This window comes from Numida meleagris, chromosome 27 (assembly GCF_002078875.1).
Source record: "Numida meleagris isolate 19003 breed g44 Domestic line chromosome 27, NumMel1.0, whole genome shotgun sequence".
Classification (NCBI taxonomy): Eukaryota; Metazoa; Chordata; class Aves; order Galliformes; family Numididae; genus Numida; species Numida meleagris.
In genome coordinates this window covers 271,369-298,630 of record NC_034435.1, presented here as the reverse complement: position 1 = coordinate 298,630, position 27,262 = coordinate 271,369, and the positions used below count along the sequence as shown (strand labels likewise).

General features: G+C 52.3%; 1 protein-coding gene across 3 annotated transcripts in view; it reads right to left on the bottom strand.

Moving 5' to 3' along the window:
• LOC110388750 (fibrillin-2-like) overlaps nucleotides 1–27,262 on the bottom strand; it is a 128,887-nt gene continuing 101,625 nt past the window's right edge. For 2 of the 3 annotated variants that reach the window (XM_021378308.1, XM_021378309.1), the window contains 36 exons: nucleotides 26,866–26,991; nucleotides 26,594–26,719; nucleotides 26,023–26,145; nucleotides 25,185–25,307; nucleotides 24,701–24,826; nucleotides 23,983–24,105; nucleotides 23,152–23,274; nucleotides 22,700–22,861; nucleotides 22,120–22,188; nucleotides 21,747–21,872; nucleotides 21,298–21,423; nucleotides 20,977–21,126; nucleotides 20,644–20,715; nucleotides 19,452–19,577; nucleotides 18,876–19,001; nucleotides 18,260–18,385; nucleotides 17,884–18,000; nucleotides 17,488–17,616; nucleotides 16,749–16,868; nucleotides 16,237–16,362; nucleotides 15,727–15,879; nucleotides 15,200–15,265; nucleotides 14,797–14,922; nucleotides 14,450–14,569; nucleotides 13,783–13,905; nucleotides 13,373–13,504; nucleotides 12,671–12,796; nucleotides 11,668–11,874; nucleotides 11,279–11,404; nucleotides 10,075–10,197; nucleotides 9,283–9,399; nucleotides 8,946–9,074; nucleotides 8,303–8,422; nucleotides 7,861–8,092; nucleotides 6,036–6,204; nucleotides 2,884–5,426 (listed from right to left, as the gene is read on the bottom strand). In XM_021378308.1, the coding sequence (XP_021233983.1) occupies nucleotides 5,052–5,426; nucleotides 6,036–6,204; nucleotides 7,861–8,092; nucleotides 8,303–8,422; nucleotides 8,946–9,074; nucleotides 9,283–9,399; nucleotides 10,075–10,197; nucleotides 11,279–11,404; nucleotides 11,668–11,874; nucleotides 12,671–12,796; nucleotides 13,373–13,504; nucleotides 13,783–13,905; nucleotides 14,450–14,569; nucleotides 14,797–14,922; nucleotides 15,200–15,265; nucleotides 15,727–15,879; nucleotides 16,237–16,362; nucleotides 16,749–16,868; nucleotides 17,488–17,616; nucleotides 17,884–18,000; nucleotides 18,260–18,385; nucleotides 18,876–19,001; nucleotides 19,452–19,577; nucleotides 20,644–20,715; nucleotides 20,977–21,126; nucleotides 21,298–21,423; nucleotides 21,747–21,872; nucleotides 22,120–22,188; nucleotides 22,700–22,861; nucleotides 23,152–23,274; nucleotides 23,983–24,105; nucleotides 24,701–24,826; nucleotides 25,185–25,307; nucleotides 26,023–26,145; nucleotides 26,594–26,719; nucleotides 26,866–26,991 (4,889 nt within the window). In that variant the 3' untranslated portion in view covers nucleotides 2,884–5,051. Of the gene's footprint in view, nucleotides 1,926–2,883; nucleotides 5,427–6,035; nucleotides 6,205–7,860; nucleotides 8,093–8,302; nucleotides 8,423–8,945; nucleotides 9,075–9,282; nucleotides 9,400–10,074; nucleotides 10,198–11,278; nucleotides 11,405–11,667; nucleotides 11,875–12,670; nucleotides 12,797–13,372; nucleotides 13,505–13,782; nucleotides 13,906–14,449; nucleotides 14,570–14,796; nucleotides 14,923–15,199; nucleotides 15,266–15,726; nucleotides 15,880–16,236; nucleotides 16,363–16,748; nucleotides 16,869–17,487; nucleotides 17,617–17,883; nucleotides 18,001–18,259; nucleotides 18,386–18,875; nucleotides 19,002–19,451; nucleotides 19,578–20,643; nucleotides 20,716–20,976; nucleotides 21,127–21,297; nucleotides 21,424–21,746; nucleotides 21,873–22,119; nucleotides 22,189–22,699; nucleotides 22,862–23,151; nucleotides 23,275–23,982; nucleotides 24,106–24,700; nucleotides 24,827–25,184; nucleotides 25,308–26,022; nucleotides 26,146–26,593; nucleotides 26,720–26,865; nucleotides 26,992–27,262 lie in introns of those variants that run through there. The other variant, XR_002432970.1, reaches the window with a different exon arrangement.

Below are 27,262 nucleotides of genomic sequence, written 5' to 3'. Positions count from 1 at the left end.
AAAAGTACATGTTTACTATATCTAAGGATGCACATACAAAGACTTGTACAGAGTTTAGTTTGTACTTGACTGACAGCACTATGGTTCTGTGATTACACCAACATAACCACACTTCTGTCCTTTGGCAGTTAAAGTTGGATGAAGTGATGTATGAGACGAGCTTTCAATTTTTTATCAGTATAAATACGATAGAGCCTGGAATGTCATCTAAGCAAAGGCAGCACAATGAGAGAACTGTGATCCAAGAGGAAGGCTGCTGGAAGGGGTAACTTAGTGTGGGGCAATATGAGGGGAAACTTGTGACATATTGTTTAAATATCTGAAAGGCTGGGGTACGCACATGTGTGGTCATGGATTCTCCTCTATGTCCCCTCCGTGGTGAGCAGGACAAATGTTTGGGGTTTCAGCTGTAGCAAGGGAGACTTGGGTCAGTGTGAGGTGATAGTAAGGACAGAGAAGTACAGCAGCAATTTCTCCATCACTATCAAGAGCAAGTCTCACTTGGCCAGGAACCCCAGGAGTAAAGCTGTCCTGCTAAGAGGTAGGGAATGTTGTACCACACAGCACGAGAAGTGCCATGCTCAATGCTGCTGACCATCCAGCAGCACACTGGGGCTTCCACCCATCTGATAACAGTACCCAGTGCCAGTGATGAGTGACAAAACCCAAAGGTTCCCATTTCTCAATACCACTGATGTAGGAAAACTGCCTGACAAAGGTGGAAACAGCAAGCAACAAGCCCCTAAATGCCTCAGGCTGTCACAGCTTTAGTGATGGAGATGTCTGTGGGAACACACTTTGCTGTTCAGTGGGAAAACCAGAGCTTGCTCCCAGCTGGAGCTGGGACCTATCTGTCTCATGTCTGGGTTTTGCTCTTTGTGGAAGGCAATGTGGCCCAAATGCACCCTGCCAGGTTTCTCTTCCAAACTTCATTCTAAGACTGCTTGGCATCGCCACCCCCGTGGTTCCTTGCTCTGTTCCCTGTGGCTGTGCGGGATGACGTGGGCAGGGACATGAGCTGGGTGCTAGGACGAGCTGCAGGCTGGGGCTGGCATGCTCACATTGGGGTTTCCAAACAGAAGCAATCAGGCCGAGCAGATTAATGGGGGGTCTAAGTTTCTCTATGAAGATCTCCAAACTGTGGCATGTCACATCACAGCAGTCACATCGTCAGAGCTTCAGCAAAAGTGCTGAGCACTGTGCACTGGGCAGCGTGAGGGCTCAGACACATGGACCCAGAGCTGCAGGGGTTAGGCAGCCCGGGCTGCACAGCCAGGCCTGAGTGGGAGGTGGGCAGCCATCAGCAAAACAACAACAAAAAAGAAGAGTAGAGTATCAGGGTTTGGTCAACAATGAACCTCAAATGCTTCTGAAGCAGTGGGAAACCTCCCACATGCACTCCAGGTCTGCAGTGTGGTCAGAATGCATGCAGTACTCCTTGTAGGCACGGTTATGCAGTTTCCTTCCATGGACAATTCCCCACTGAGAGCCAGAATGAGCTGTGTGCTGGTAGTGATCCCAAATGGTGTGACATTCCCAGGCTGAGCTCTCTTTGGTCCCCACAAGCAGCCATCTGCCGCTCCTGTGGGTCCACCTCTGCTCCTGTCAGCACTGCTGCTAACAAGGTAACACTCCCTAAGAATAATGTAAGGTTTTTGTATCAATATGTGGTTTGCACATAGGAAAAGGTGGAGAAATAGCAGAGGAAAGGAAGGAAATCAAGCAATTTCCAACCGGATCCGCACTTCAGAGCAGACATAATTCTCACTTTTCTCCTCACATGAGAACATGAGCACACTCTCAGCAGTTTTCCATTCCTTCTTTCTCATTTCTGAACACTCCCAGAGACCTCTGTCCCTTGTCAGCCGCCCTTGCTGTGAGGCTCCTCAGATTGCAGCTGGATGCTCTTCCAGACCCCAGGGAACCTGTGTCAAAGAAATCCCAGGGATATGGCCTTTATCTGACGACACCAAGAGCTGCTCACCTAACAGGGCTAAGTGAAGGGGCAGCTCTTTGTTCACAGCAGAAAGCCAGTTTTACCAGCATCTCCTTTTATGGAACCTTGCAGCAGTATCTGTATGCTCACACAGACACGGTCCTGCATTTTTGAAGGCCAAACAAGACTCTGAATTTATGAATATTGTGATCTGTGTTAGGATCTGGAAGTTAGGATGCTGTCCTGCACATTTCTGCCCCAAGCTTGAGAATCCCACTGAGAATCTCTGCAGCCTCCAGCCCTCCCCTCTGCCTCCAGCCTCCCAAATGCCACCTCCTCTGCCAGCCCTCTCTGTGCCCCCACTCATGTCCCAGCTGTGAGGGTGACGTTGTCCCCAAGGAGTTGCGAGGATGAACCAGCAACCAGCATTGCCCAACGGGTGCTGCCAAAGGGCACTGCTAACAGGCACTGCCAATGGGTGCTGCCTATGATCACTGCCAATGGGTGCTGCCAACTTGTGCTGACAAGGGGCACTGCCTATGGGCTCTACCAACAGGTGCTGCCAATGGGTGCTGCCAGCATCCACAGAAGCTGCCAATGGGTGCTGCCAACACGTGCTGCCTATGGGCACTGGCTATGGGAACTGCCAGCAGGTGCTGGTAACAGGCACTGCCAATGGGTGCTGCTAACAGGTGCTGCCTATGGGCACCTATGGGTGCTGCCAACACCAACAGGCGCTGCCAAGAGCCACTGCAGATGGGTGCTGCTAATGGGCACTGCCAACAGGTGCTGCCAACACCAACAGACACTGCCTATGGGCACTGCCAACAGTCGCTGCCTACAGGCGTTGCCAATGGGTGCTACCTATGGGCACTGCCAATGGGTGCTGCCAGTGGGCACCGCTAACATCTGCCCCGCGCCCAGGTGGGAGGAAGGCACAGAACCACTTAACCCAAAATAATTTTATTGTTGCTGTTGCTTCCGATACAAAAAAGGAATCCCACAAAGAGCCATCTCTCTCTGCGGGACAAGGGCACAGGGTTCAGTTTCAATGCTTCCCAAAAACATCCAGCAAGAAATGGCAATACAAAAAACACCACACCAGAGAGGAATTAAGGAAACCTTGAGCTTCTTCATGTGATAGCTTTGGCTCAACACACACACACAAACCCATCTCTGCTCATTTATTATTATTAATAGTTTTCTTTTCTTTTTTTTTTTAAAAAAAGCACCTGTTGGGAAAACCAAACCAAACCAAAATAATTATAATAATAATAAAAAACCAAACATCAGGCCACCCATCCTGTCACAAGCTCTGGAACTCTTGCAAAACCAGAGTCTGGAGCTGCATTATACAAAAAGAGTTTTCAAGTTTGACGTTAGCCCAAATACAGTATACATACACTTCCCCACTCCATGCAGCGGAAGCGTACCACGAGAAAACAACCACCCCACCCCCAGGTACCAAAAAATGTTACAGAATATGCACTCCTCACACCACCGAGCAATCAGACTGTGGTGGTTACACATAAATACGGAAGGGTGGATGGATACAGTGCACTAACGCTGACAGTTCCATTACCAGCACCAGCTTCTGAAAGCACCTTTGGTTGGTTATCAGGTAGTTCTGTGTGTCACCAGAGTGAGTTAGCACCTTTCTTGCCTTTGACGATGCACAGTGTTGATGCAGAAGTGAGAATGGATTCCTACAGAATGAGGCCACGGCACTGCGGAGCGCTGTGCGAAGGGCCACCCCGAGGTGGGGGAGAAGCCCACCCGGACAGAGCAGCCTGCACGGCTGCGGGAGGCAGCAGGGAGAGCTCCTTTCACTTCACTTTATCTTCCAGACTCTTTGGAGCGCATTTCATTTGTCTGCACTAACCGGGATGCATTTCAGTTGTCACCTCAGGCTGACCAAGGCCGCAGGCAGTAATGAGGGCAGTGCCATGCAGCTTCCATTTCCACTCCTGACTGTGGGGAATCAGCCCCCTGGTTCACACCGATGGCAGGCTCAGGGTCAGGGACCAACCATGAGGGCCAGGCTGCCCCTGCTCCATACTGCAGAGCCCACCCACCCATCAGCTCCTGCTGGGGGGAGGGTTTTTACAGGATTTTAAACCATACATCAGTGGTGGTCAGCAAGTGTGCCCCTGCAGTGTGCTGTACATGTGGACCAAGTTCTCCATCCCAACTGGCAAGAGAAGGATGGATGCTCTGAACCAGGCTCGTGACATGTTCCCTTCCAGTTTAGTTTGTTCATTTGCATTAACCAGTGCAATGATTTGCTTTTCCCCAGAGCTCCTATTCACTTCTGTAAGGGCGCATTAACCCCTGGACTTACTGGAGCTCTGTAAAACCCCTCCCAGCACCCATCTTTGGTGGGAATGCACAGTTCAGCACACTGCAGTGTGAAAACCCTACGTTCCCTACAGGAGCTCTGGTCCTTTGGGCTGGCTGCTTCATGACACGAGGTTTGCAGCCTGAGCTGCCCCTTCACTCACCAGCGAGCTTTTCAGTTTGACAGAGCAGCCCAAAAGGACCACAGGACATGGAGAGGACAGAGAGACAGAGGAGCCAGAGTAGGTAGGGTTCTTGTGCAGCACCATTATGACAACGCAAAATCGAAGAAGGAAAAAGAACTGTTGGGGAAGGCACTGACATCACACCCTTGAAGCACCTCCCAAAGCCGCCCCCAGATCCCCTCCCATTTACTGCGATGTGGGGCGGTGTATGGGCTGTGAGTGTGAAGGGCTGGAGCCTTCCCGTGGTGCTGCTTCTGCCAGCTCAGATCAACAGCACCTTGTTTAAAGGAGACAGAAGGAGCTGAGCACTGGGAGGACGCCCTCCTAACACAGCTGGAAACCTTTGGCAAAGCTTGCACGAGCTCTTTTGTGGTGTGGCTTGGTTTTGAGCCAAGCACCCCATGGAATGGAATACCCCTGCGTGGCCCAGGTGAGTGCTGAGCCCACAGGGGACATTTCCCATCAGCTGTGCAGTGCAGTAGGGGAGGTGGTGGCAGGGGGTGTGGCAAAAGAAGAGGCAGTTGTTTCCAGGTGTGGATGGCAAGGCTAAGGACTGTACTGGCGGCTGGTTGGGTGGGTGGGTCTCACTGCTGTTAGTAGAGCTGGAGCTGGAGCTTCATCCTCAGTGCTTGGCCCAGCTCCCCTGCTAAGTAGTTGAGGTCATTCTTGGCCTCTAGTTTCTGCAGTTCCCTCTTGCGGTACAGGGGCACACTCATGATTTCCAGCAGGTAGGTGCCGGGCACTATTTTCTTGCGGCCAAGGTGCAGGTAGCTGAGCCCCTCTTTTTGGTGGATGCGGAAGTAGCCATCCTCATTGCCATGGGAGATGAGGTACCGCACACGGTTCTCCAGCGGCTCCACAGCTGGCAGAAGCTCCAGGATGTGCTCATTATGAGCCAGGTCAGAGAGGTTCAGCATCATGGACAGAGGAGCCTCCACATCCATGCTGGCCAAATTCACAGTGTGATCCTAGGGAAGGAGCCAGGTGTGTTACTTACACACGCCAGGAAAAGGCGATGGCCTGATACAAGAAGACTTGATTTAGGGGGTTCTGCCTCATGTGCCACCCTAAGGCAGCTCTGAGGAATGGGTGCCACTTCTATGGTCCTCCAAGTGTTTCTTGGTGCCCTGTTTCTATTCCTGAGATGGAACCAGCAAGTCCACAGCCCTCATCTTTGGTGAAAAGCACCAATAAATTCTTGGGCATTTTGCTTAAGGCCTGAAGAGCCTCCCAGTCCTATCTGTCCTGAGTGGGCCTGTGAACTCGGAGGGGCCTTTTACAGAGGTCAAAACTTCCTCCTTCAAGGAAGAACCTGTGGTTAGACTAACAGTTAGGAGTCTGATAGCCTCCTATGGCACTGTGTGACCTGTTACCCCAACTGCATCCCTTGCAAGGAAACATGGCCAGACCATAGAATCGCGTGTCACTTAAGTACAGAACGAGCAGCTGGATCTGCCTGGATTGAGACAACCCCATAGGAATGGGCATGCCATATGGGTTCCACTCCAGACAGCCACCCCCAGGTGACTCAGCTCTTATCTTGCTCCACTGCATCTGGGATGTCATGAATTTCTTACCTTGTGCCTCTCGGTGCCATTGACACTGCGTCGCTGTCGACCTCTCTTGGGGTAGCCATTTATCTTGCACTCATAGCAGGTTTCAGGAGAGAGCAGATTGTCTTCATCCTCTTCTTGAGGGGCAGGAAGGTAGGAACCTTTCCCAAAACCCAAGCCAGAAATACAGTGTCTGGTGGCAAAAGAGCAGAGAGATCTATCTCAGATTCATGCTTCAAGAAGGAAAACTTAGCACTGCCTTCACATGTTCCTCATGTGGCACCCAGACACAAAGTGAAGACCATGCCTTGCGTGGCTTGTGCAGAGTGCCTTATGGTCAGGACAGGCCTGGGGGAGGTATCAGGCCACATCTTGTTTAATAAGGCAGTAGGTTCAATCTGTTTGCTGCAGTAGGTTCACTCTGTTTGTACCCTGCATTAGATGAATCTGCACTGCTAGCAACTGCACTATCTAGTGAGCTGGAAGAGGATATGGGCTTTAGCACAAGGATTCTGTGAGAGGACAGCAACAGTGTCATGGTTTTGTGATTTTCGGTTATTGGTATTCCACATCATAACATCATGTAGCGGATGTACCTGGTTCTCAGAAGAGAAAGACTACGACATTCCCCACGGTACTTTCCCCTCTGTTACCATTTTCCAGCCGGAGGGAAAAGATAAAAGCTCACAGTATAAAAACTTGCAGATCACGAGACCTTGTCCCTTTTTCTGCCGTCTCTCGTCTTGGCAGCACCTCGCTCTCCAGCCGTCTTATCGCCGGTAGTAGAGTAAGGCCTACCTTGATTTTGGGACATTCTCTCTCTCTGTATTGGATTTATCAGCTTAAATTGTAATTATATTGTATTATAGTGTGTTGTTTTGCATTCTGATATCTTATTTAGTAAATTAGTTTGTTTCTCCTCAGATTGTTGCCGCTGTTCTTTGCTCTCAGGGCCATCACCTTACCCTTTTCCCCTTTTCCCTTTTCCCCTTTTCCCAGGACATGGGCCCGTGGATCCCCCGTCCTCTTTGTCACGGAACCGGGCCGAACGCCCGTAAACCGTTGACAAACAGTCTGGCAATGGAGAAGCCTAGGGCTCATGGGAATGGGAGCTCACTGGCTCCCAAGGCTCCCTCAGATTGTTCTGGCGACTCTGGCAGGCAGCAGAAGTGTGGTGGTAGAGGATGTCTGGATGGCAGCACGCACACAACGACCTGTGACATCCCCTGGGAATGCAGAGGTGTCTGCATGGACACCACAAAATAGACATTCTGCACCTTATGTCCACCTTGGCTGCCATTCTCAGGGGCCTGAGCTACAAACTGTGGTGGAGCTGGGGCACCATCACCTGGTACCCGGTTACCTCCATACTCTGCAGGCACCTCTTAAAACTGTCTTGGAGCACAGGAGAGGAGTGTGAGGTTGCTTTCTGGCAGTAGAGAGCACTCAAGCACTTCGCTTCACGAAGTCCATGTGAAGCACAAGCAGGGTTGGGACCAGCACCTGATACACAGCTGCACTTCAGCATTCACAGCGCTGAGAGATGATCACTTACAGATGAGGTGAGAGTGGGGCAGCGGGTGGAACTGCATAGTGTCCAGGGTCCTTGCTATGAAGCACTTCCAGGCTCTGGGTTCACCTGAGTCTAAAAGCATCCATGACTACAGACACACACAGCTCCAGAACCGGGCTGGAGATGAGCTGGGGTGAGAACCAGCTTCCAGTCTTGCTGGTCAAGCTGGGCCATGGTGGGCAAGTCTCAGTCTCTGAATGTCACTCTAGATGCATTTCTAATGTGCAGGTATACCTCAAATCTAAGAAATCCCTACAGCAGAGAGTTGGCTCTTACCCTTGTCCTGCTCGGAAGTAGCCTCCAGGACAGCCGCAGAGGTAACCTCCATCTGTGTTGGAGCAGCCATAACTACAGGGGCTGCCGCCCGCTGAGCATTCATCCACATCCTGGCATCCCCCGAAGGCCTGGTCAAAGTCAAAGCCAGATGGACAGACACACTTGAAACTTCCCAGAGTGTTGTAGCAGGAGGCAGAGCCACAGGCAGTTGGGCTGGAGCACTCATTTTCATCTGCACCAGAGACAGCAAACTGGTTAGAAATTCAGTGGGCAAAGGCTTCTGGGGCAGGGCAGGAAGCGCAGTGCTGGCTTTGCAGAGGAGACCCAGAAATAAATCAGTGTCTGCAATGGTCGGGGTGGCTGCAGAGGGACTCAGGGCCCAGCTGCCGTCTATCCCCCAGCCCTCAGCTCCAGGATGCAAAGGTCTCCATCCCACACTCACCCACACACTGATTCCACTGGTAATGCTGCACGTAGCCTTGCGGACAGCCACATCGGTATCCTCCAAGCACGTTCTGGCAGCCATGCTGGCACCAGTGGTTTCCGTCACACTCATCCACATCTGCAGCAATGTAACACAGGGGGTGGTGAGACAACTCCTCCCTGTCCCGTGGGCAGCACTGGGTGCACAGCGACCACATGTGTACACAGTACATGCTTGGGAGCCAGCACCCATCGGAGTGCTCATGTAGGTGGATGGTTCTTCTGCCTAATTATGGCTCTGCAGCTTGCACTTGAACAGCACTATCAGCCCCAAGGCCCATGTATATCCCCTTGCAGCTTGCTGAGGCCTCTTGGTCTGCCTGGACCGTTCTGTTCTGCCCCATGCTGCCTGTGTTCAATACAGGCTTCTCTTTGGCACAGCACATGGTGGAGTTTGCCTGTCATGAGCTTTCCCATGGTGAGACACAGGCCCATTCCTTTCCCACTCTCGGCTGCCATGATTGCAACACCGAGACCTTCACCTGCTTGTACAAGAGCAAGTGTGTCTCCAGGCAGATCAGGGCAATGTGATGCTGGAAGTCAACTAGGAGCTCTTCCACGTGGAACACGTTTCTGTCAAAGCCCCTGAGAGAAAGACCTACCTTCACAGTTGACACCAGAGCTGTCCAGGGAGAATCCCTTCTGACACTCACAGTTGTAGCTGCCTGGTGTGTTCAGACACTGTCCTTTGGCTCCACACAAAGAGGGCTGAGCCGTGCACTCATTATTGTCTGCAAAACATTAGCAGCTGCCTGTAAGTCCAGCCCCAAGGGGAGTGCAGCTTTGAGGACAGCTCCCTGGCATTGATAACAAACTGAAGATGGAGAGAGGTCAGCAGTACTCCAGAGCCAGAGCTGCAGGGCTTGGAGAGGCTGCAGGGCCTGAAGCTAACCCCCCAAGACACCCTCTGCGTGCACAGCAGCCCATGCCTCTACTCACCAATGCAGGATGAGTGGTGCTGAGTGAAGCCTGGAGGGCATTTGCAGTTGAATCCTCCAATAATGTTCACACACAGGAACTGGCAGTTGTGCTGCTTGGTGGAACATTCGTCCAAGTCTAAAGCAACAAGCACAAGAACACGTGTCTCAGTTTCTCTTACTGAGATAGCTTATCTTTGTGGTCTGAGTTGATGGCAGCTGCGTACACATGGTGAAACAGATAAGCTTAAAAGACCAGGACCTGGCATGACCAGCCTCAGGAACAACCACCCACAAAGTTCCTACTTAAGAATCACAAGTCCAGGGAGCCTCTCCCCCTCTGATTCCATACAAACACATAGGGAAGACACGGAGATTTTTCTCAGCCTCTCCAGTAAGCCACAAATCCCGACCGTCCCAGGTTCTTAGACCACCTCACTTGCAGCCTGATCTGTCAGTGCGAGAGGCGGGCAGCTGCCAGCACCAAGGGGAGCCCTCATGGGAGTGACATGCCCAGTGCCACACTGCTTCAAGGCTCCTGGAGCTTGCCACAGCCTGAGGTGTGCTATGCTGTCTGCAGGAAAGGGCAAGGAGTATTTTTTTCCTGATGAGACGTGTAGAGGAATGAAATTCTGGTGCACCAGTTCATGAGGGTCCAGCAGGGCACCTTTCTCTGTGTCTAGACTTTGCCCGTGTCTGGACAGAAGGACCTGACTGTTCTGTCCCATGCTGCTTAGCTCTTGAGTCCCCACTGCAGCTGAGTCCCTGCTGCCAGAGATGAAGACACTGCTGCTTCCTTCCCCTGGGGAAATACCTTTGCAAATCTTCCCGTCTTCTTGCAGAACGTATCCTCGGGGGCACGAGCACTGGTAGCTTCCCTCTGTGTTCTTGCAGATGAAGTTACATGGTTTAGGGGACTGGTTGCATTCATCCAGATCTGGAGTTGAGAGACACAATACAAAGCGTTCATAGGCTGTGCTGCTGGATGGGCCCCCATGTCCCATTGGACCATTCTGGCTATCAAGGGACTCCTGAATGCAGATGATCCCGGGTTTCATGGCTCAACAAAACTATGCGGTCACATGGCCACATGGGTCCTGACACTCCCTGCCCCAAACAAATCTACCTTTTCCACTAGGAAACCTAGGAGATTTCCTAAGGAAAAGAGCTGAATCACCCTCCTGCTCAGAAATGGGATGTTGTGTGACTGGATGAACTGACAATTTGCCCAGTTCACTCCTGGCTGATGAGATGGGTGGATGCTCCTCCCATGTACTAGGAACAGCAGGGATGGTGTCAGTCCTGTATTTCTGGGGACTGTGTCACCACGGCTGAGCAAAAAGCAGCACCAATGGGCTCTGAAAATGCCTTAACTTTGAGCCAGGCTGGAGGGCACGTACATGGAGAAATCACAAATGTATAGAGAGAAATCCTGGCTTGGTGTTCAAGGTCACACCTGCCCTCTTAGGCACAGAGCTTGGTTTCCAGGATCCAAGACCTCCCTTCCACTCTTTGTCTAAGACCCAGCTGCTGGCATGGTCCTCAACACCATCTCAGTAATGGATGTGTGGCACCTCTTCATCTCCTTCCATACTTTCATAACCACTCGCAGTTGTGATTCCAGGGGTAGCTTTTATGGCAACACCTGTGTTCCCAGAGTGGCACTCAGGCTGGCCAGAGCCTGCTGCCCTGCAGCAAAAGGTTTGGCTGCTCACCAGCTGTCATCTCTGGATCATGCTCCCTGTCTGTCTCTGTGACCCCTGAGGTCAGACAGACAAGGACCTTGGGTTTTGAGGAGTTAAGCACTGTGCAGGGATAATTTTGATATACTGCCATGCAACAGGACAAAGCGTGCAAAGCCCTGCCATGGAAACACAGGACAGTATGGACAGAGGTGGAAGCCAGGCTTCATGTGGGGAGGTATAGGACCCTCTCTCTGCATGCAGAAAAGGGGCAGAGGGAGGCCTACCAAGGCCAAGGGCTGCACAGAGAAATGGGGTTTCCTTCTCCTGACTCACCCACACAGGCTGTGCCTGTGATATCTGCTGTGTAGCCCAGCTTGCAGTGGCAGCGGAAGGAGCCAATGCTGTTGATGCACTGTCCGTTCTTGCAGAGGTTGGGCAGTACCTTGCACTCGTCGATGTCTGCAGGAAAGAAGGAAGGAACTGTTAGTGCCAGTGCTGCCTCTTCTCCATGCTCCTGTGACTGCACTCTGCCAGGGCAACTCAGGCTCTATCTGAGCGCTAGAGGTTACGTGCAGGGAGCTGTAAGACAATGCTGCAGAGGCTTCTTGTCTGCTCCAGGCACTGTGAAGACCTGCCCCACAGAGTTCCCAGTGCAATTCTGCTTGTACCCACATCTCTGCTTTCTCCCCTCTGCACTAAAGGTGATTTGAGCCCCAGCTCACCTCTTCCATCAGTGGAGTAACCTGGACCATGGGGACACATTTTCTTGTACTGGGCGGTTCCAAGAAGGGGGCACAGCTCACACTGGGGACCCCAGCTGCGCCCACTGTTGCAGCAGCACTCAGATTTGGTGACCAGGTTGCGGTTGGTGGAAGACATCTGGCACATGGTTTGCAGTACTTCAGTGAAGCAGAAGCCCTGGCGGGTGTCTGGGTAGAGAGGGTGAAAAGACAAGTTCAGGATGTGAGACTTGTGCCAGCAGCAAAGATAGCTGAATAACCTGTCCAGCCTGTGCAAGCTCCAGCACAGCGGCTAGTGTGGTTTGGATAATGCAAAAGCAAAGGTGATGCCACAAGAAGCATCTCCCTGCAGCCTGGGTGCTGGGTGTCCAGGCTAGTCCCTGGCTCTAGCCTTTCCATGTGTCCTTCCATAAGCTTTGCTGTCTCTTTTACTCAGAAACTTTCTCTGGCACTGCTTGAACATACATCAGAGCAACTGTGATCTGAGCCATGGATGACAGCTCCCACTTTCTGAGATGGACAAAGTCCTGGTTTTCCATGAGGACATGTAGCTCACATGGGACACTTCTATCCAACAGGTGAATCCTTTTTGTTCCTGAGTCCCCGTTCTGGCCCACTCCCTTGTTACTGAACCTGCTAGATTCTGGGGGTCTCCTTGGCACTGCCCTGGCAGCTTCTCACCTCCCAGCTCTCCTGGCACAGCAGTGGCTGGGCCAAGGCTCAGTGTCCTACAAGGCACTCAAGGTGCATCTTATCTCTGTGGGCAAAACTCAGCATGATTAAGTATGGACAATAAACTGCCCATGAAGAAAATCTCAGCTGCAAATTTGTCTGCACTTCTGTCTCCACAATTCATGGAACTTGTGGTTCAATATTTTCAAATCTTACCTTGGGCAAATTCCCTTCAGAAACCCTGAAACACCTGAAAAGCACCATGTGCCACTAACTAGAGGCTGCTCAAGACATACCAGGCCATGGTAATTACCAATACACTCTGTGCCAGAAGGACTGACTTCAAAACCTTCATTGCAATCACAGCGGTAACTTCCCACCGTGTTGATGCAGCGGCCATTGGGGCAGATTCCAGGCTTGGTGCGACACTCATTCTCATCTAGGAAGGAAGAAGCCACAAAGAGCTGCACTGATTTGGAGGACAAATTTCAGCTTTCCACGAGTTTTCATGCTACCACTCAGTTTGAAACAAGCCCACATAGTCCTTTGAGGTACGCCCCCACATCCCTGGACAGCTGAGAAACATACCCACTTTCTCTAGACCCCCCCTAAAGCAGAACGCCCAACTTCCCTGCTTTGCACATTCTCCACCTGCAAGTGGCTGAGCTGCCAGACTGGGAGAGGAGCTGGGCCTGCTCTGCATTCCTCCCGTACCTAACACTGCAAATGTGGATGGGTCAGCACTTCTGTAAGCAGCTCCGTGCAAAGAAGCTTGACACAGACATGGAAAGATTCAAGAGAAATGACACAAGGTGTAATGCTGTGTCATCCTGGGCTGGATATGGGTCTACAGATGAGCAGAGACTGTGGGTGTGCGGGTATCTAGTAGGACTGGAAGTTCTGACACATGGGAAGTCCCAGGAAGGACTTGTTTGACAGGACATAAGCAAAAGCTCCAGGTCTGCATTGCAGGTCCAGCCCCGCTGAGAAACCCTCCCAGCCTGGCCCTTGGTACCTGTGCAGCCCTCTCCATCAGGTCTGCGCTGCATTCCTGGTGGGCAGATACACATGAAGGTGCCAATGAGATTCTTGCACAGCATTCCTCGAGACTCGCAGTCGTGCAGACCCTCAGCACACTCATCCAGATCTGCAACCGAAAGTTTCATGAGACCACGTTCATCCTGCCAGCTTGCACCACTGTGGCAGCAGCTAAGGACTGAGTGCTCACTGCTACACTGCTCTGCCAATCCCTGTTGCCTTGGCCAAAGCTGGCTGGCACGCAGCAGACACCAGGGTAGATGCAAGAGTGAGCACAAGCCCAGAGACAGCAGTCCTGCCTTCTGTCTAGCACCAGAGACAGACCAGAGGCAGGGGCCTGAAGAGGGCGTGGGAGCTCCCCAAGTGGCTGCAGAAGGAGAATTTTACCTCTGCACATTCTTCTGTCATCTCGGAGTGCGTATCCAGACGGACATGTGCACTCATAGGAGCCAAAGGTGTTGATGCAGCGGAATGCACAAAGCAGGGGATTCGATGCACACTCATTAATATCTGGGAGGCAGAAGAGAGGAGAGAGCTTGACTCCGCACTCCGAGTTGGATCAGCTGACAGTAATGTTGGCAGACCTGCCCAGGACAGACTTCCTTTCTGTGCGTTCATCTCATGACAAATTTCTGTGCTTCACCAAGGCTTCCTGTCACAGACTGCAGTTGTAGAGGGACAGACAGAAAGTGACTGAGCCCCCCTGGTGGGACAGGATCCTGGATCCTTGGTGAGGCAGCTACTGCCATCAGGTAGGCCTCCAGCACTCACCCTGAGCTCCAACCCCAGAGGAAGCCAAAGGGGATGCTGACCTGACTGCTGCTCACTCAGCCAGCAGTGATCTAACTGGGGGCATGCACGTGGCCTGGATGTGGCTGTGGTTTTCTGAGACAACAGTCCAATTTTTGTACAAGTGCCTATGGAGGCAGGTGAATGAAGGACACTACAGGAACCAAGAGAACAGGAGAGTGGCAGGAAGGAAGGGATTTCCTTGGTTTCTCCCATCTGGAGCTCTGCAAGGCTGGGTGAAGGGGCAGCCCCACAGCAACCTTACCTTCACATGTCATCATAGGCCCTGGCTCAAAGCCCTCATCACAGGCACATTCGAAGCCTCCCACCACATTTGTGCAGGTACCATTCCCACAGGGGTTGCCGATGGAGCATTCATCTGTATCTGGAAGAAGGCAGGACCATGTTAGGTGGATGATTTATATAGGAAAGATGGAGGCTGGTAACTTCTTGCAGCCAAGCATTCACACAGGCTCAGCAAAATCAGGAGCCAGGGTTAAAAAAGAAGGGGCAGGGGAGAAGTACACTCAAACATCCTTCTTCCCACACACACACACTCATGTGCCTGCTCACAGCTGCTGACATAAGGAGGACAAACACTCAGACCCTTACCCACACAGTTGACTCCTGTGTAGTCGAGGTTGTACCCAAAAGGGCACTCGCAGCGGAAGGAGCCATCAGTATTAATGCAGGCCCCGTTGATGCAGACACCCAGGTTCTCTGAGCATTCATTCACATCTAGAAGGGTAACCAAGGCAGTGTTAAATCACATGTGAGCATGTGGCCAGAAACATCCATGTCCTCTCAGAGCTGGCCCTGAAATCCCAGCCTCCTGCCAGAGCTGGGGACAGCACTGGTAAGCAGAGACCATGAGCTTACGAGGGATCGCACATCCCTCCCTTACTGCCACTGGGATTCAACTCTTCTCTCCTGACAGTCGAGGTATGGTTGCTTCTAGGCTGACACCCTCCCGCCCCCCACACAACACATTTCTTGTCCCCAGACCAGACCATACCTTCTCGGGTGTCACCCGGACCTGGGATGGCTCCATGGCCATATGGACACAACTCTTGGAAGGCAACTGGAAGAAAGCAGAAAAGTTTGCTGGGCTTAGCCATGCTCCCATTCCCAGAGGCCAAAATGTGGTTTTGTAGCTTCTAGGACATGACAGAAACTTTGACAGCTCACTGCACAAATGAGTCCACAAAACTCTATCTTGTTGGAAAATACCTATGCCTGCCTTGGATCTGGAGGCACCAAGATGCTTTTGCCTTGTCTAAAGCTGCACTGAGAATTTAGAGCATATCCAAAACAGAACTAAGCAATCCATTTCCCGAGAATCTGACTGTGGTTGCTGAAGACCTAGAGAACACTGCAATCTAGTAAGAGCAACTAGGTTGCAGGGCAGCTCTTGCCATGTGGAGGAGATTGCTTTGCTGAACAGCTCGCACAGCTGCATGTCTGGACCAATCTGCACACCTTCCCTGCACTGCTCGTGTTGGAGACCATCTCACCCACAGAGCTAGGGCCCAGCCCACCTACCATTTCCTTCTTGCGGGCACAGCTCACATGGGTCTCCCCAGCCTTCTCCTGGCATCTTGCTGCAGCAGCACCGAGCCTTGGTGGTGTTGAAGGCCTTGGGAACAGAGCACTTCCCATTGTCAAAGCGAGTGAAGCAGAAGCTCTGGCGAGTATCTGTAGGAGGACAGGAATATGCACAGGGCATTGCAGACATCCGATGATGCTGTCCTCCTCTCCCCACTACAGCCTTTCAGCATCAGGAAGAGTCTTCTTCAGATGGCTCTGCAGGCAGGTAGTGCTGCTGTGGAGGAAGGAAGCAGCCCACCCACCCCTGAATTTTGGCTCAGAGATGCTAAGTTGTCCTGTAGCAAACCAGGATATCTTAATAGCCAACCCCAACTCCTACCAATCTTGAGAACACTCATAAGGGATCACAGCAGGCAGCTGTGCCAGGTCCTGCCTCCATCCATGGAGTTTGTGTTTGCCATGTCCCATAACTCCCCATCATCCTGTGGGCAGAGCTGCACTCACCAAAGCACCGCCGGCCATTATCAGACAGCACAAAGCCTGGGGGGCAGACACATTGGAAGCTGCCAGGAGTATTGGTGCAGGTCCCAAAGAGGCAGATGTTGGGCTCCTCTTCACATTCATTGATATCTGGAAGCATTGCAGATGTATTACTTACAGAGCAGCCAAAGGTCACTCCTTTTTTCAGTGCATTAAAATCAGGTGAAGTTGTGATCTCTGTGGAACTCTGCTGCCTGCAGGTCACCACCCTTTTTGGGGACAGGGACCCCAGCCCTAACTCTGAACCCACCTTCAGGGCAAAAGGGACAATGAAGTGGTCAGGGTACATAAAAAACACTGACCCTCCTGTGTCCCGGGAGCAGCCTGGCCTTGCTCCGTGCCCAGTTATTCCAAGAGGGTATTTAGGGGTGGTGACACATGCCCAGCCCACTAAGGAAGAATATGGCTGCTCTGAGAACTGCCCGAGTTGGCCACATGCTGTGCTGGAAATGGGGGAGGCAGAGAGCCAACATTACCAATGCAATTGTCGTTCTGCACTTCGTACCCAGGGGGGCAAATACAGCGGAAGGAGCCCTCCAGGTTCTGGCAAGTGCCTGGGGAGCAGGTCCCAGGCAGGCTCACACACTCGTTGATGTCTGCAGAGAAATAAACAGTGACAGTGTCAGTGCTCAGCTCTGAGAATTCAGCTGCAGGGTGCCTTTCTGCAGGCCGGCCCTTACCTAGCAGCTGCACACTGCTTTGCTCAAAAGACACAAAGAAAGCATTTTCCAGACATGCACCTTGGCGATGCAGGGTCAGCTCTGCAGGACAATGTGCTGCAGCAGGCAGTGTGGTAGATGCAGGTAACTCAGGCACAATGTGCTTGTCTGTCCCTGCAGCCTCAGGGGCTGCACAACAGCACTGGCAACAACTCAAGCAGAGCCAGTCCTGACTGTAAGGTAGTTCCTAAGGCATCACAGGTACAATTCTGGATGCTTTAGGAGGACAGACAAGGCAACATTCGCCCTTGCTGCCTGTAGGTCTCAGCTGGCATTGCTTGACCAGAGATGCAGGCACAGTAGGCCAAGTTTCCATGGGTAGTTAAATGAAAGTGCTTTGGCTTGATCAGACCTGAGGCCTTGTGAGTGGTCCTGGAGAGTCTATTGCCTCCTATAGGAATACTTTTAGGTAGATCAGCTTGAGTGTGGGTCTCATAGCACTGCCCAGTGGCAACCACGCCAACACACAGCTCAACTCCCTGGGAAGGACACTCACCTACACAGTTCTTCCCATCGGGAGTTCGGTCATAGCCCTCTTGGCACAGGCACTGGAAGGAGCCGATGCTGTTGATGCACTGGCCATTCCGACACACCTGCCCCACCATGGATGAGCACTCATCAATGTCTGTGTGAGGGAAATGACAAGCACAGTGGGAAGAAATACACGCAGTACATTAGTGTCAGCATGCCACCATATGCCACCATATGCCCCTGACTGGTGACACGTACAACCACCCCTGCAGTCACAGCCTGGTAAGATCCAGCAGTTACTCCTGTAACTGCTACCACCCAATATGCAGAACAGAATTCCTGTAAGCCTCTGCAGGACATGCAGGGAACGCCCCACAGCTCCTGCCACACGACACCAGTCTGTCATCCGTGTGAAACTCACCCATGCAGTCATTATTGTGTGTTAGCTCAAAGCCAGGGAAGCAGAGGCAGTTGTAGGACCCAACTGTGTTCTTGCAGGTCCCATTTCCACAGGGCTGTCGGTCACATTCATCAATATCTGCAGGGAAAAAGACACCGCTGACAGAGAGGCTGAGGGAGCTGAGAGCCACTGTCCTGGGGGGGAGAGGGGAGGGCAGACAGGGCCCAGCCAGATGCACAACACCCCTGAGGTTTTGCAGCCTGGGATTATGAGGACACGGTGGCCCTGCCCTTGGCTGTCCTTGGCGCTACCCAGCAGGTGCTGGAGAAAGCTCATGTCCATCATGATACGCGATTCACTCAAAAGGGCAGCGCAGGACTGGGGTGGTCACACTGACCCATGCACATGGTCTGCTCCCCGGTGGCCTTGAAGCCGTTATGACAGATGCAGATGTAGCTGCCCTCAGTGTCAACGCAGTCCCCGTGGCTGCAGACATTGGGGATTTCCTGGCATTCGTTGCGACCTACGACAAAACACAGTGGTTGCTGGTGAGCAGAAGGGATGGATCAAATGGAAAAAGCTGAGGTGCTGCCCTTCTGCAGGCCCTGCTGAGTCTGTGAGCAAAAGCACAGCAGGACAGGGCCACAGGTTTCTGAGAGATGGCTTCACTGAGAACAAGCAAGACGCCGTACTGATCTGCAATCTCTAAATAAGGATTTCAATGAGCCACCCAACGAAAGCCGTACTTCACATGGAACTTCCCTCATCCCCCAGGGGCCCACAGTCCCTCAGAACTATTCCCTAAGTGAAAGGACCCCACAGTCACAGCACGGGCAGGTCATCATCCCCAGGTCTGACAAAAGACCAGGAAGGAGAGGGTGGGACTGGCACGTCCCTCATCTTGACCTTCCCTGAGCCCACCCCAGTGCTCTGCAGAGCCAACCAAAGGGCCAAGCAGTGCCAGCACTCCCACACTCGCCTCTAGAGCAGGCAGCAAGCAGCTCCCATCTTACCCACGCAGGCTCCGCTAGGTGACAGCTTGTATCCAGTCGAGCATTCGCACCTGTAGCTGCCTGGGATGTTGATGCAGTCAGCATTGCGCTGGCAGAGGTTCTCTCCGCTGCTGCATTCGTCAATGTCTGTGGGAGAAGTGCATACTGACTGCTGGGACCTCATCCTGGCAGGGCTGGAGAGGCTCAATGGAGACACCTGAATTTTAACCCTTGGTTTGCTTCAACCAGTGGCAATTTCTTTTGCAATAATAAAATGCATTTTAGGTACAACTCAAATCTTTTAAATGATCACATTTGCAAACACCCCCCAAAAAAAACCCCCAACAACCCATACCAAGAAACAGAGGAGGAGAAACAGAAAGAAAGATTCATGAACATCAGCAATTTTTGTCCAACCACTAGCATGGAAAATTAAAATTATTTCAATAGAAATAATGTCTGAGAATGTGCAGATTCTGTTCCATCTCTGCTGACAGCCCTGACTGTGATACACCATGAGCAAAGGAGATGCCAGTGCTACACTGCAGCCTCCTCACCCTCCCAGGCCCCCCTGGCAGCAGTCCTGGCCACCGTTACCTTCACAGATGAGCAGTATGTTGTTGTAGCTGAATCCAATGGGGCACTCACACCGGAAGCTGCCAATTTGGTTGATGCAGACACCATTGGTACAGATAGCAGGGATCTCGCTGCACTCATCAATATCTGCGCACAGACAACATCTGTCACCATCCCAGGAAGGCAGAAAGGAGGAAAGCACCCCTCATAACTGGAATATCATTGCCCTTGTTCATTCTAGAAAGAAGACCAGCAGGAAAGAGCCACCAGGCAAACAGCAGAACAATTGCAGGACCAGTACTGGACTGTGCAGTCAGCATCAGGCTACGGCCATTCTGCAGAGCTCTGTGCACACAGCAGAGCCACACAAGACTCCAAGTCATAGGAGATTTGGGATTGCTGGCAGAGCCTGCACGGCACATGTTTGCTTTCTCTGAGTGTGCCTCTGTGGTAACGAGGACACAGGGTCAGGGACCAGGCTGCAGCTGGGGAGCTCAGGGGGGCAGTGAAGCACTGAGCTGGCTCAGGGGTCCCTGACTCTGACACTGCGGCCAGCACCAGCCCCATGGCTCCACACTAGTGGCTGACACCCTCTGCAGCACAGCTCATGCTTCTTTGCTTCCTGGAGATGGAAGATGAACTCATTTACTCCCTCTTCATTCTCCTGTGTTCAGGTTGGCACTGCCATGACCAGGTGAAGCAATGATTAACTAATCTGCAGTCTCAGAAGTGCCCAGCAAGCCCATCTTTCACGATGGCAAAACATCTGTAGACTCCACAACATCTGTAGACTCCACAAACACCGGGACTTTCACCAGCACCTCTGGCTTTCCATCTACTGAAATGCAAACCTGAAACTTCAGCTCTTAGCACTCTGAGGCTGTCAGGCCTGTGCTGCTGGCAGCACAAGCGACAGGTGAATTCTGGATCTACCTGGCTACTGCCCATGGTCACTGACCATCTGTCGCTCCAGGTAGCACGGAGACCAACAGACAAGAGCAAATGTGGGGAGCTCTGAGCAGCCCAGACACTTAGGAGAAAGGTCGAAGGCTTGGCCAACTGCCTACAACCATGTTTGCCACCTCTTTTCCTTGCCTCTTCTCTGCTCAGGTCTTAATTTGCTAAGGGAGGGGAAGCAAACAAGCTCATAGCCACTGCGGCAGAGAGCACTGGTACTGCAGGGTGTGGGGCAGCGGGGCTGGCAAGTACTCACCAATGGGCTTCCCTGTGTGGATGTCGATGATAAAGCCAGGGGCCTGGTTCCCACACAGGATCTGGTACTCAGCTGGAAGGGGAATATCACAGTCATGGCCATGCCCAGTGAGCAGGCAGTGAGGAACAAAAAGCCCAAGTATGGCTGGAGTGAGCGGAGAGAGGATACAGCAGGGAGGGGACCCGCATGGTGCTCAGCCAGGAACAGCACTGCCTGCCAGCCACCATGCTCTCCCTTCTCCCCGACTATTTTGTTACTCCCACTGTGCCTGTATCCCAAAGCTCTTGGGGGCAGCCACGGTCCCAATGTGCCTTTCCAGGAAAGCTGACTTACGGCTGGCTGGTGTAGGGCAGGGCTCGCATGGCTTGTTCCAGGCTTTGCCAATGTTGTAGGAGCAGCAGCACATCTTCTTAGTCATGTTGAAGGAGAGCTCGTTCTCACACGTGTCATTGTAGTTGCGATAGCACACGCTCTTCCTCATGTCTGCAAAGGCAGCCCAGACACTGACATGTGCCTCCTGAGCCCCAGCCCTGCTCCCAGCACTCATTCCACTCAGCCATAATGCCCACAGTGTGCTGCCCACAGTACCACCCATGAGCTGTGCACAGCCAGGGCACTGACACAGCCTTTCCCAGAGATTCAGACGATGCCTACCCATGCAGTTATTTCCTCCGTTGACTTGCATGTACTCGGGGGGGCACACGCAGGTGTAGTTGCCAAGGGTGTTGTAACAGGTCCCAGGGCCGCAGATCCCAATGTGAGCAGAGCACTCATCAATATCTACCAAAAAGAGGAGTCTGAAGGTTAAAGTACTGAGCACAGGTAGTGACAGGCCTGACACGGAGCGGAGGGTGGGCTGGACACAAGGTATGGACAGGCTTGGGACAGGGCACATAGAGCCTGGCACAGGGACCGGGCTGGCCTGGCACAGGGAATGGAGCCAGGGTTTGTGGTAAGGATGGAGAAAGAAGAGATTCTGCCAGCCACTCCTACAGCATGAAGGAAAGGCCCAGCACAGATATAACCACAACTCTGCATACATGTCCACACCTATGATGTACGCACCAGGCACATGGGCATGCAGGGCACCACGGTGCAGTTACCTTCACAGATGCGTGTGTCCTCGTTGAGGTAGTAGCCAAGGGGGCACTCACACTGGAAGCTGCCAAAAGTGTTCACACAGTTGCCACCCTGGCAGAGACCTGGCAGCTCCTGGCATTCGTCGATATCTGTGGTGGGAGAGCAGCCAGGAGGTGTTCACTACCTGCAGCCCCAGGAGCACCCCCATCCCAGGACCCCTCAGTGTGCTGACCCACTGCCTGTACCCCCCGCTGGCACCTAAGCAGTTCTGCCAGGTGTCTGGAGAATGCCTGAGGAGAACACACACTTCCTGTTTATCATCCAGTTGGAGCTTAGTGAGCACACAGCCAGCCCAGCAGTGCAGCATATAGTGGGCAGGGATCTGTGCAGGCTTACCTTCCAGGATGACAGTGATGGGGTTGGGCCGGAAACCTTCTCCTCCAGGGCACAGGGTCTTGTACTCAGCTGTAGAAAAAGTCAGTCAGGAGGAGCCAAGTGAGCTCACGTGAAAGAGGGCAGAGAGGAAAAAACGGGAGAATTCCAGGAAAAACAGGCCATGAAGATGGTGACAGTGGTTCAGGGAGAGCAGCCTGACTCTCATCACACTCCAAGCCAACTTAGCTCTCTCTCTCTACCTGCCCACTCCTGAAAGGAGCTATTCATCATCCACTTTCCCTCCCCAGCCTATAGTGATGAGGAACAAAGGATACCAACCTGGACTCCTCAGGTACAACCTGCTGGTTTTCCCCATCCCACCTTCTCTCAGCCCTGGTCCGCCTACCTAGCCTTGCACAGCAGGGTCAGCCTCTCCTCCCTCAGTTTCTTTTGCTTTATTGTGATGATCACAAATACCGGACCTGAGATTCCTAGCCTGTGCTGGGAAGCCACAGGGACAACAGACCCTTCCTCTCCCTTCCCTCCTATGTTGCCCATTCAGCCAGTGCCCAATTTCATTCCAGATGCCTTCCCAACTCACTCGTGTTGGCTGGAGGACAAAGCTCGCAGGGGTTGCCCCATGCACGACCCAGTGAGCAGCAGCAGGATGCCCGAGTGACACCAACTCCAATTTCTGCACTGCAGGAGATCCCCCCATCTCCACGATCCTGGGTGTCCAGGAAGCAGTTCCCAACACGGGTATCTGCACAAAGAAAGCACCATGTGAGCAAAGAATTGTAAGCGTGGGGGAAATAACATCTGTCCAATCAGGAGAGTATCCATACTGGTGAAACAAGGTGGGCCAGGCTTAACAGGAGGAAGATACTCTTATGCTGCTGCAGGGTTAAGCCTACTGTGGACATCCGGGTGTTATGCAGGGCAGACTGTGGTCAGCCACCCCAGTCTCTGGTATTGGCCAGCTCTGACCATGACGGACCAACAAGAAGGACCACTAAGCTCTTGGTTGTGCTTACAACACAGACCCCCACTTACCCACACAGCCCACACCAGTGGGGTTCAACTCAAAGTCTTGTGGACAGTTGCACAGGTAGCTGCCAGGAGTGTTGACGCACAGCCCGTTGATACAGTTCACGGGGTCTGCACATTCATTGATGTCTGAAAAGATGGAAGGATGATAAAGAATGTCAAGAATGATGAAGACTGCCATAGAAACCACAGTCCCTACCCTAAGTTCAGTGTGGCGTGTACAGGCTGTGTCCCCTCTGCCATGATGTTTGCAAGGCTCGCAGAATATGCTTACAGAACAGTTCAAGGGAAGGGACCTACAAAGATCATCAAGTCCAACTGCCTGGCCGCTTCAGGGCTAACCAAAAGTCAAAGAAAATGAATGAGGGCATGGTCCAATGCCTCTTGATCACTGAACAGGCATGGGGCATAACTGCCTCTCCAGGAAGCCCGTTCCAGAGTTAGACCACCTCCATGATAAAGAAGTTTTTCCAAACATTCAGTCTGAACCTCCCCTGGTGCAGCTTTGCACTGTTCCCACTTATCCTGCCATCAGTTACCATGGAGAAGAGATCAGGACCTCCCTCTCTGCTTCCCCTCCTCAGGAAGCTGTAGAGAGCAATGAGGTCACCTCTTAACTTCCTTTTCTCTAACCTAGAAAACTTGAATGTCCTTATCCTCTCCCCATAGGATACATCTTACAGCCCTTTTACCAGCTTTGATGCCCTTCTGTGGATGCTTTCAAGTATCTTAACATCCTTTTTAAACTTTACATCTCAGAACTGCAAACAATACTCAAGGTGAGGCTGTACCACGGTGTGTTGATCCTCATCCAACAGACCTACGAAAGTCCTGTACCTGTGCAGTTGCCTCCACTTCTGTCCAGTTCATAGCCATCATCACAGGCACAACGGAACATGCCAGGCAGGTTCTGGCAGGTCCCAAAGACACAGATATTCTGGAAGGTGCATTCATCAATGTCTGCAAAAGAAGGAGAGCCGGGTACTTATTATCTGGCAAGCCCTGGTAAGGGCCAGGAAAGGCTTCTCCTGCTCCCACTGAAGAGCAGCCACAACCCAGCCACCCACATGGTAACCCATCTCTTCATGATCGTTATGGTGCCAAGGGATATCACCTCCTGGGTGAGCAGGACCAGGCATGCTGTATGTATGCCTTCTCCCCTCATTTCCATTTATTTGATTGCTCATCTCTTGCATTGATCCTTGGCTTAGCCCAGCTCTCTGCAGGCTGGGGACCAAATCCTCTAAGTGACAATTTTGAATCTTGGTCTCACACGGACCTGCCAGTCTGAGGAGCAGCAGTCTGCAGTCAGAGCAGAGCCTGCAGTTCAGTATGGCATACAAGCATGAGCTCACTGGCAATGTGGTACCCAACACTGACTGACAGGTTTCTGACCACCTGCAGTAACGCAGGAGCCTTGCACCACCAAACTATGGTGAGTCTTGCTTAGCAGTGGATCAGGTGGCAATGGTGTGTTTGCAAGGGAGAGATCAAGGCCACAAAGGAGTTGGATCCTGGATCTCTTGGAGCAGCAAAAAAAACTCCGGCCACTTACCCTGGCAGGCCTTGCTGTCCTCTGTGGGATTGAAGCCCATCTCACACTCGCAGCGGTAACCCCCAGGTGCATTGAGACACTGTCCATTCTCACACAGGTTCACATTGTCTGCACACTCATCCACATCTGGGGAGAGTCAGTTGTGAGATTGAAACGGCATTAACCAAGAGATAGGAATTTCCTCCACCTTGCCCGGGACATTCCCACAAGCTTATTCCCACCTCCCTGCTAGAAGGCTGCAAAGAAAGGGCACTGCAATACTTCTAATTGTCTTGAACCTCCTGAGAAGAAGGTGGATCTCTCCCAAAGTACCTTAACAGGCTATTCTGCAGGGCAGGCTGCAGTGGCTTTTAGGGGATATCTGGTTTGGAGAACACTCCACAGGCAGCCAGGTGCTGAGAGACACTGGTGGTTCAGATGAGGTGAGACTATGTCTCAGCAAGAGAGTCAAAATCCTGCTGCTAAGGGAGTCTATGGGCCTCACCTGAGCAAGAAAAGCCATCTCCATTGAAGCCTTCTCGGCAGGCGCAGCGGTAGGAGCCCGGTGTGTTGATGCAGTTGGCATTTAGGTTGCACTTGTGCTCTTCTGTTGCACACTCGTCCAAGTCTGGGCAGAGAGAAGCAGCCCCTCAGTATTTTGCCTCTGGCCTTTCCTCTAGGCAGGGAGAGCTAGTGTAGGGACTCCAGGGACGTGCTCCAGGTGGACATACAAATGGCCCAGGAGTCTGCAACCTCCAGGCACTTGGAGCACTTGTGAGTCTCCATGGCCATTAGACACTACCCTGGCAGTGCCGACAAAGTCTGGCAGTGAGAAACATTCACACATACATATCCATATCCCTCATGCATCCCCAGTTCAGACACACATTCCATGCATGCACCTGAGCATCCTTTTATACACACCATACACCAGGATCCAATATGTCCCTGCACTCATGTATAAACACCATACACACAACACAACCCTACATACCTCCCACACCCACATATTCCTGCACACTCACTGTGCCGTGCACCAACACACCACCACATAGCTGTGCTGCCAATCTGACACTCAAAACACATCTCAACATCACCCACACACTCCACATCCCACAAATACATGCCCTCACTCCCACATTAATTGCTAAGTCCTTCCCAGACACAGTTGCAGAGCCTGACAGTGCGGCACCTGCAGACTCTCTTCATCCCACGCCTATAAAAATCCTCATCCAGAGGGGTTCAAGAACATTGTAAGCACAGATGCCAACATAGCCCAACCCTCACAGGTACCCACAGAGCATCCAGACACACCAACATCCTCTTCTAGGTTGAGAACTCACCATTGCACTTCAGCCCATCTCCAAGCCAGCCTGTGCGACACTTGCACTTGAAGCTCCCAGGCACGTTGATGCAGGAGGCGTGCATGTCACAGTTGTGAGCCCCAATCTCACATTCATCAATGTCTGCAGGAAGCAAGGACATCAGAGGATGACGCAGCCCAGCTTCCCCATGACACGATGAGGGAGCCAGGTGCCGTCCTGCTAACTGCTCAAGGCACTGATGGCTCCTGGGAACCTGAATTCCATGGAATGGGAACAAGGTGATTTCTAGAACAGGCTGCCCTAGGGCGGTATCCTTGAACTGAAGAGCTGATACTCCCCGCTGGAACATAAAGATAAAAGGAAGGGCAGGTCCCTGGCTTGGATACAGACCAGGAAAGTGTTGTCATGCCTGAAATCTTCCCTACTGCCAATGTCCACCTGCCTAAGAGGGGCTCCCAGCATGCAGTACATCCCTGGGTGCCCACAGTATCTCCCATCAGAGGGAAGATGTCCTCTCCCTGGCAGCTGCAGTGAGTATTTATGAGGGCTCCCACCAGCACTCCTGGCTCCACGTCTCGTGTGCTCTCACCTGTGCACCCTGTGGTTCCCTTCTTGACGAAATAGCCCAGCTGGCAGTGACAGATGAAGGAGCCCTTCGTGTTTTCACACTCGCCATGCAGGCAGATGTTAGGGTTGAGATCACATTCATTCACATCTGCAGGAGAAGAAGGACTTGCTCTGAACACCACAACAACCATATCCTGACCCTTGGGCAAGCTTCTGCTGCCCTCCTTCCCTCCCTCCAACAGCAGCCTACAGATGCAGTGCTGGCACATGCCCAGGGTACAGCCTTGTCCTCACCAATACAAGTCTTCATGTCCAGTGATGCCATGAAGCCATCAAAGCAGAGGCAGCGATACTCCCCAGGGATGTTCGTGCACTGCCCACCATCACAGATGTCTGGATTATCCTCACATTCATCAATATCTAGAAAGAAGGAGATTGTTGCTTAAGTATAGATGTTACAGCCTGGGAAAGAGTATTGCGGGAGCAGCAGGGGGCAGGAGGGAGTCACAGGTGGGGCTGTGTAACACATCACAGTTACAGGACTGGGGGTCTTGCATTGAGGTGTGAAGCAAATAGCAGTCCAGAGAAATCACTAAAAATGAGAACCTTTCACCCTGAAATCAGCACTATGGGTGGCTGGCAATGGACACAGAGAACCCTGGGACAGGATCTATGAGAGCCAAGCTTACTG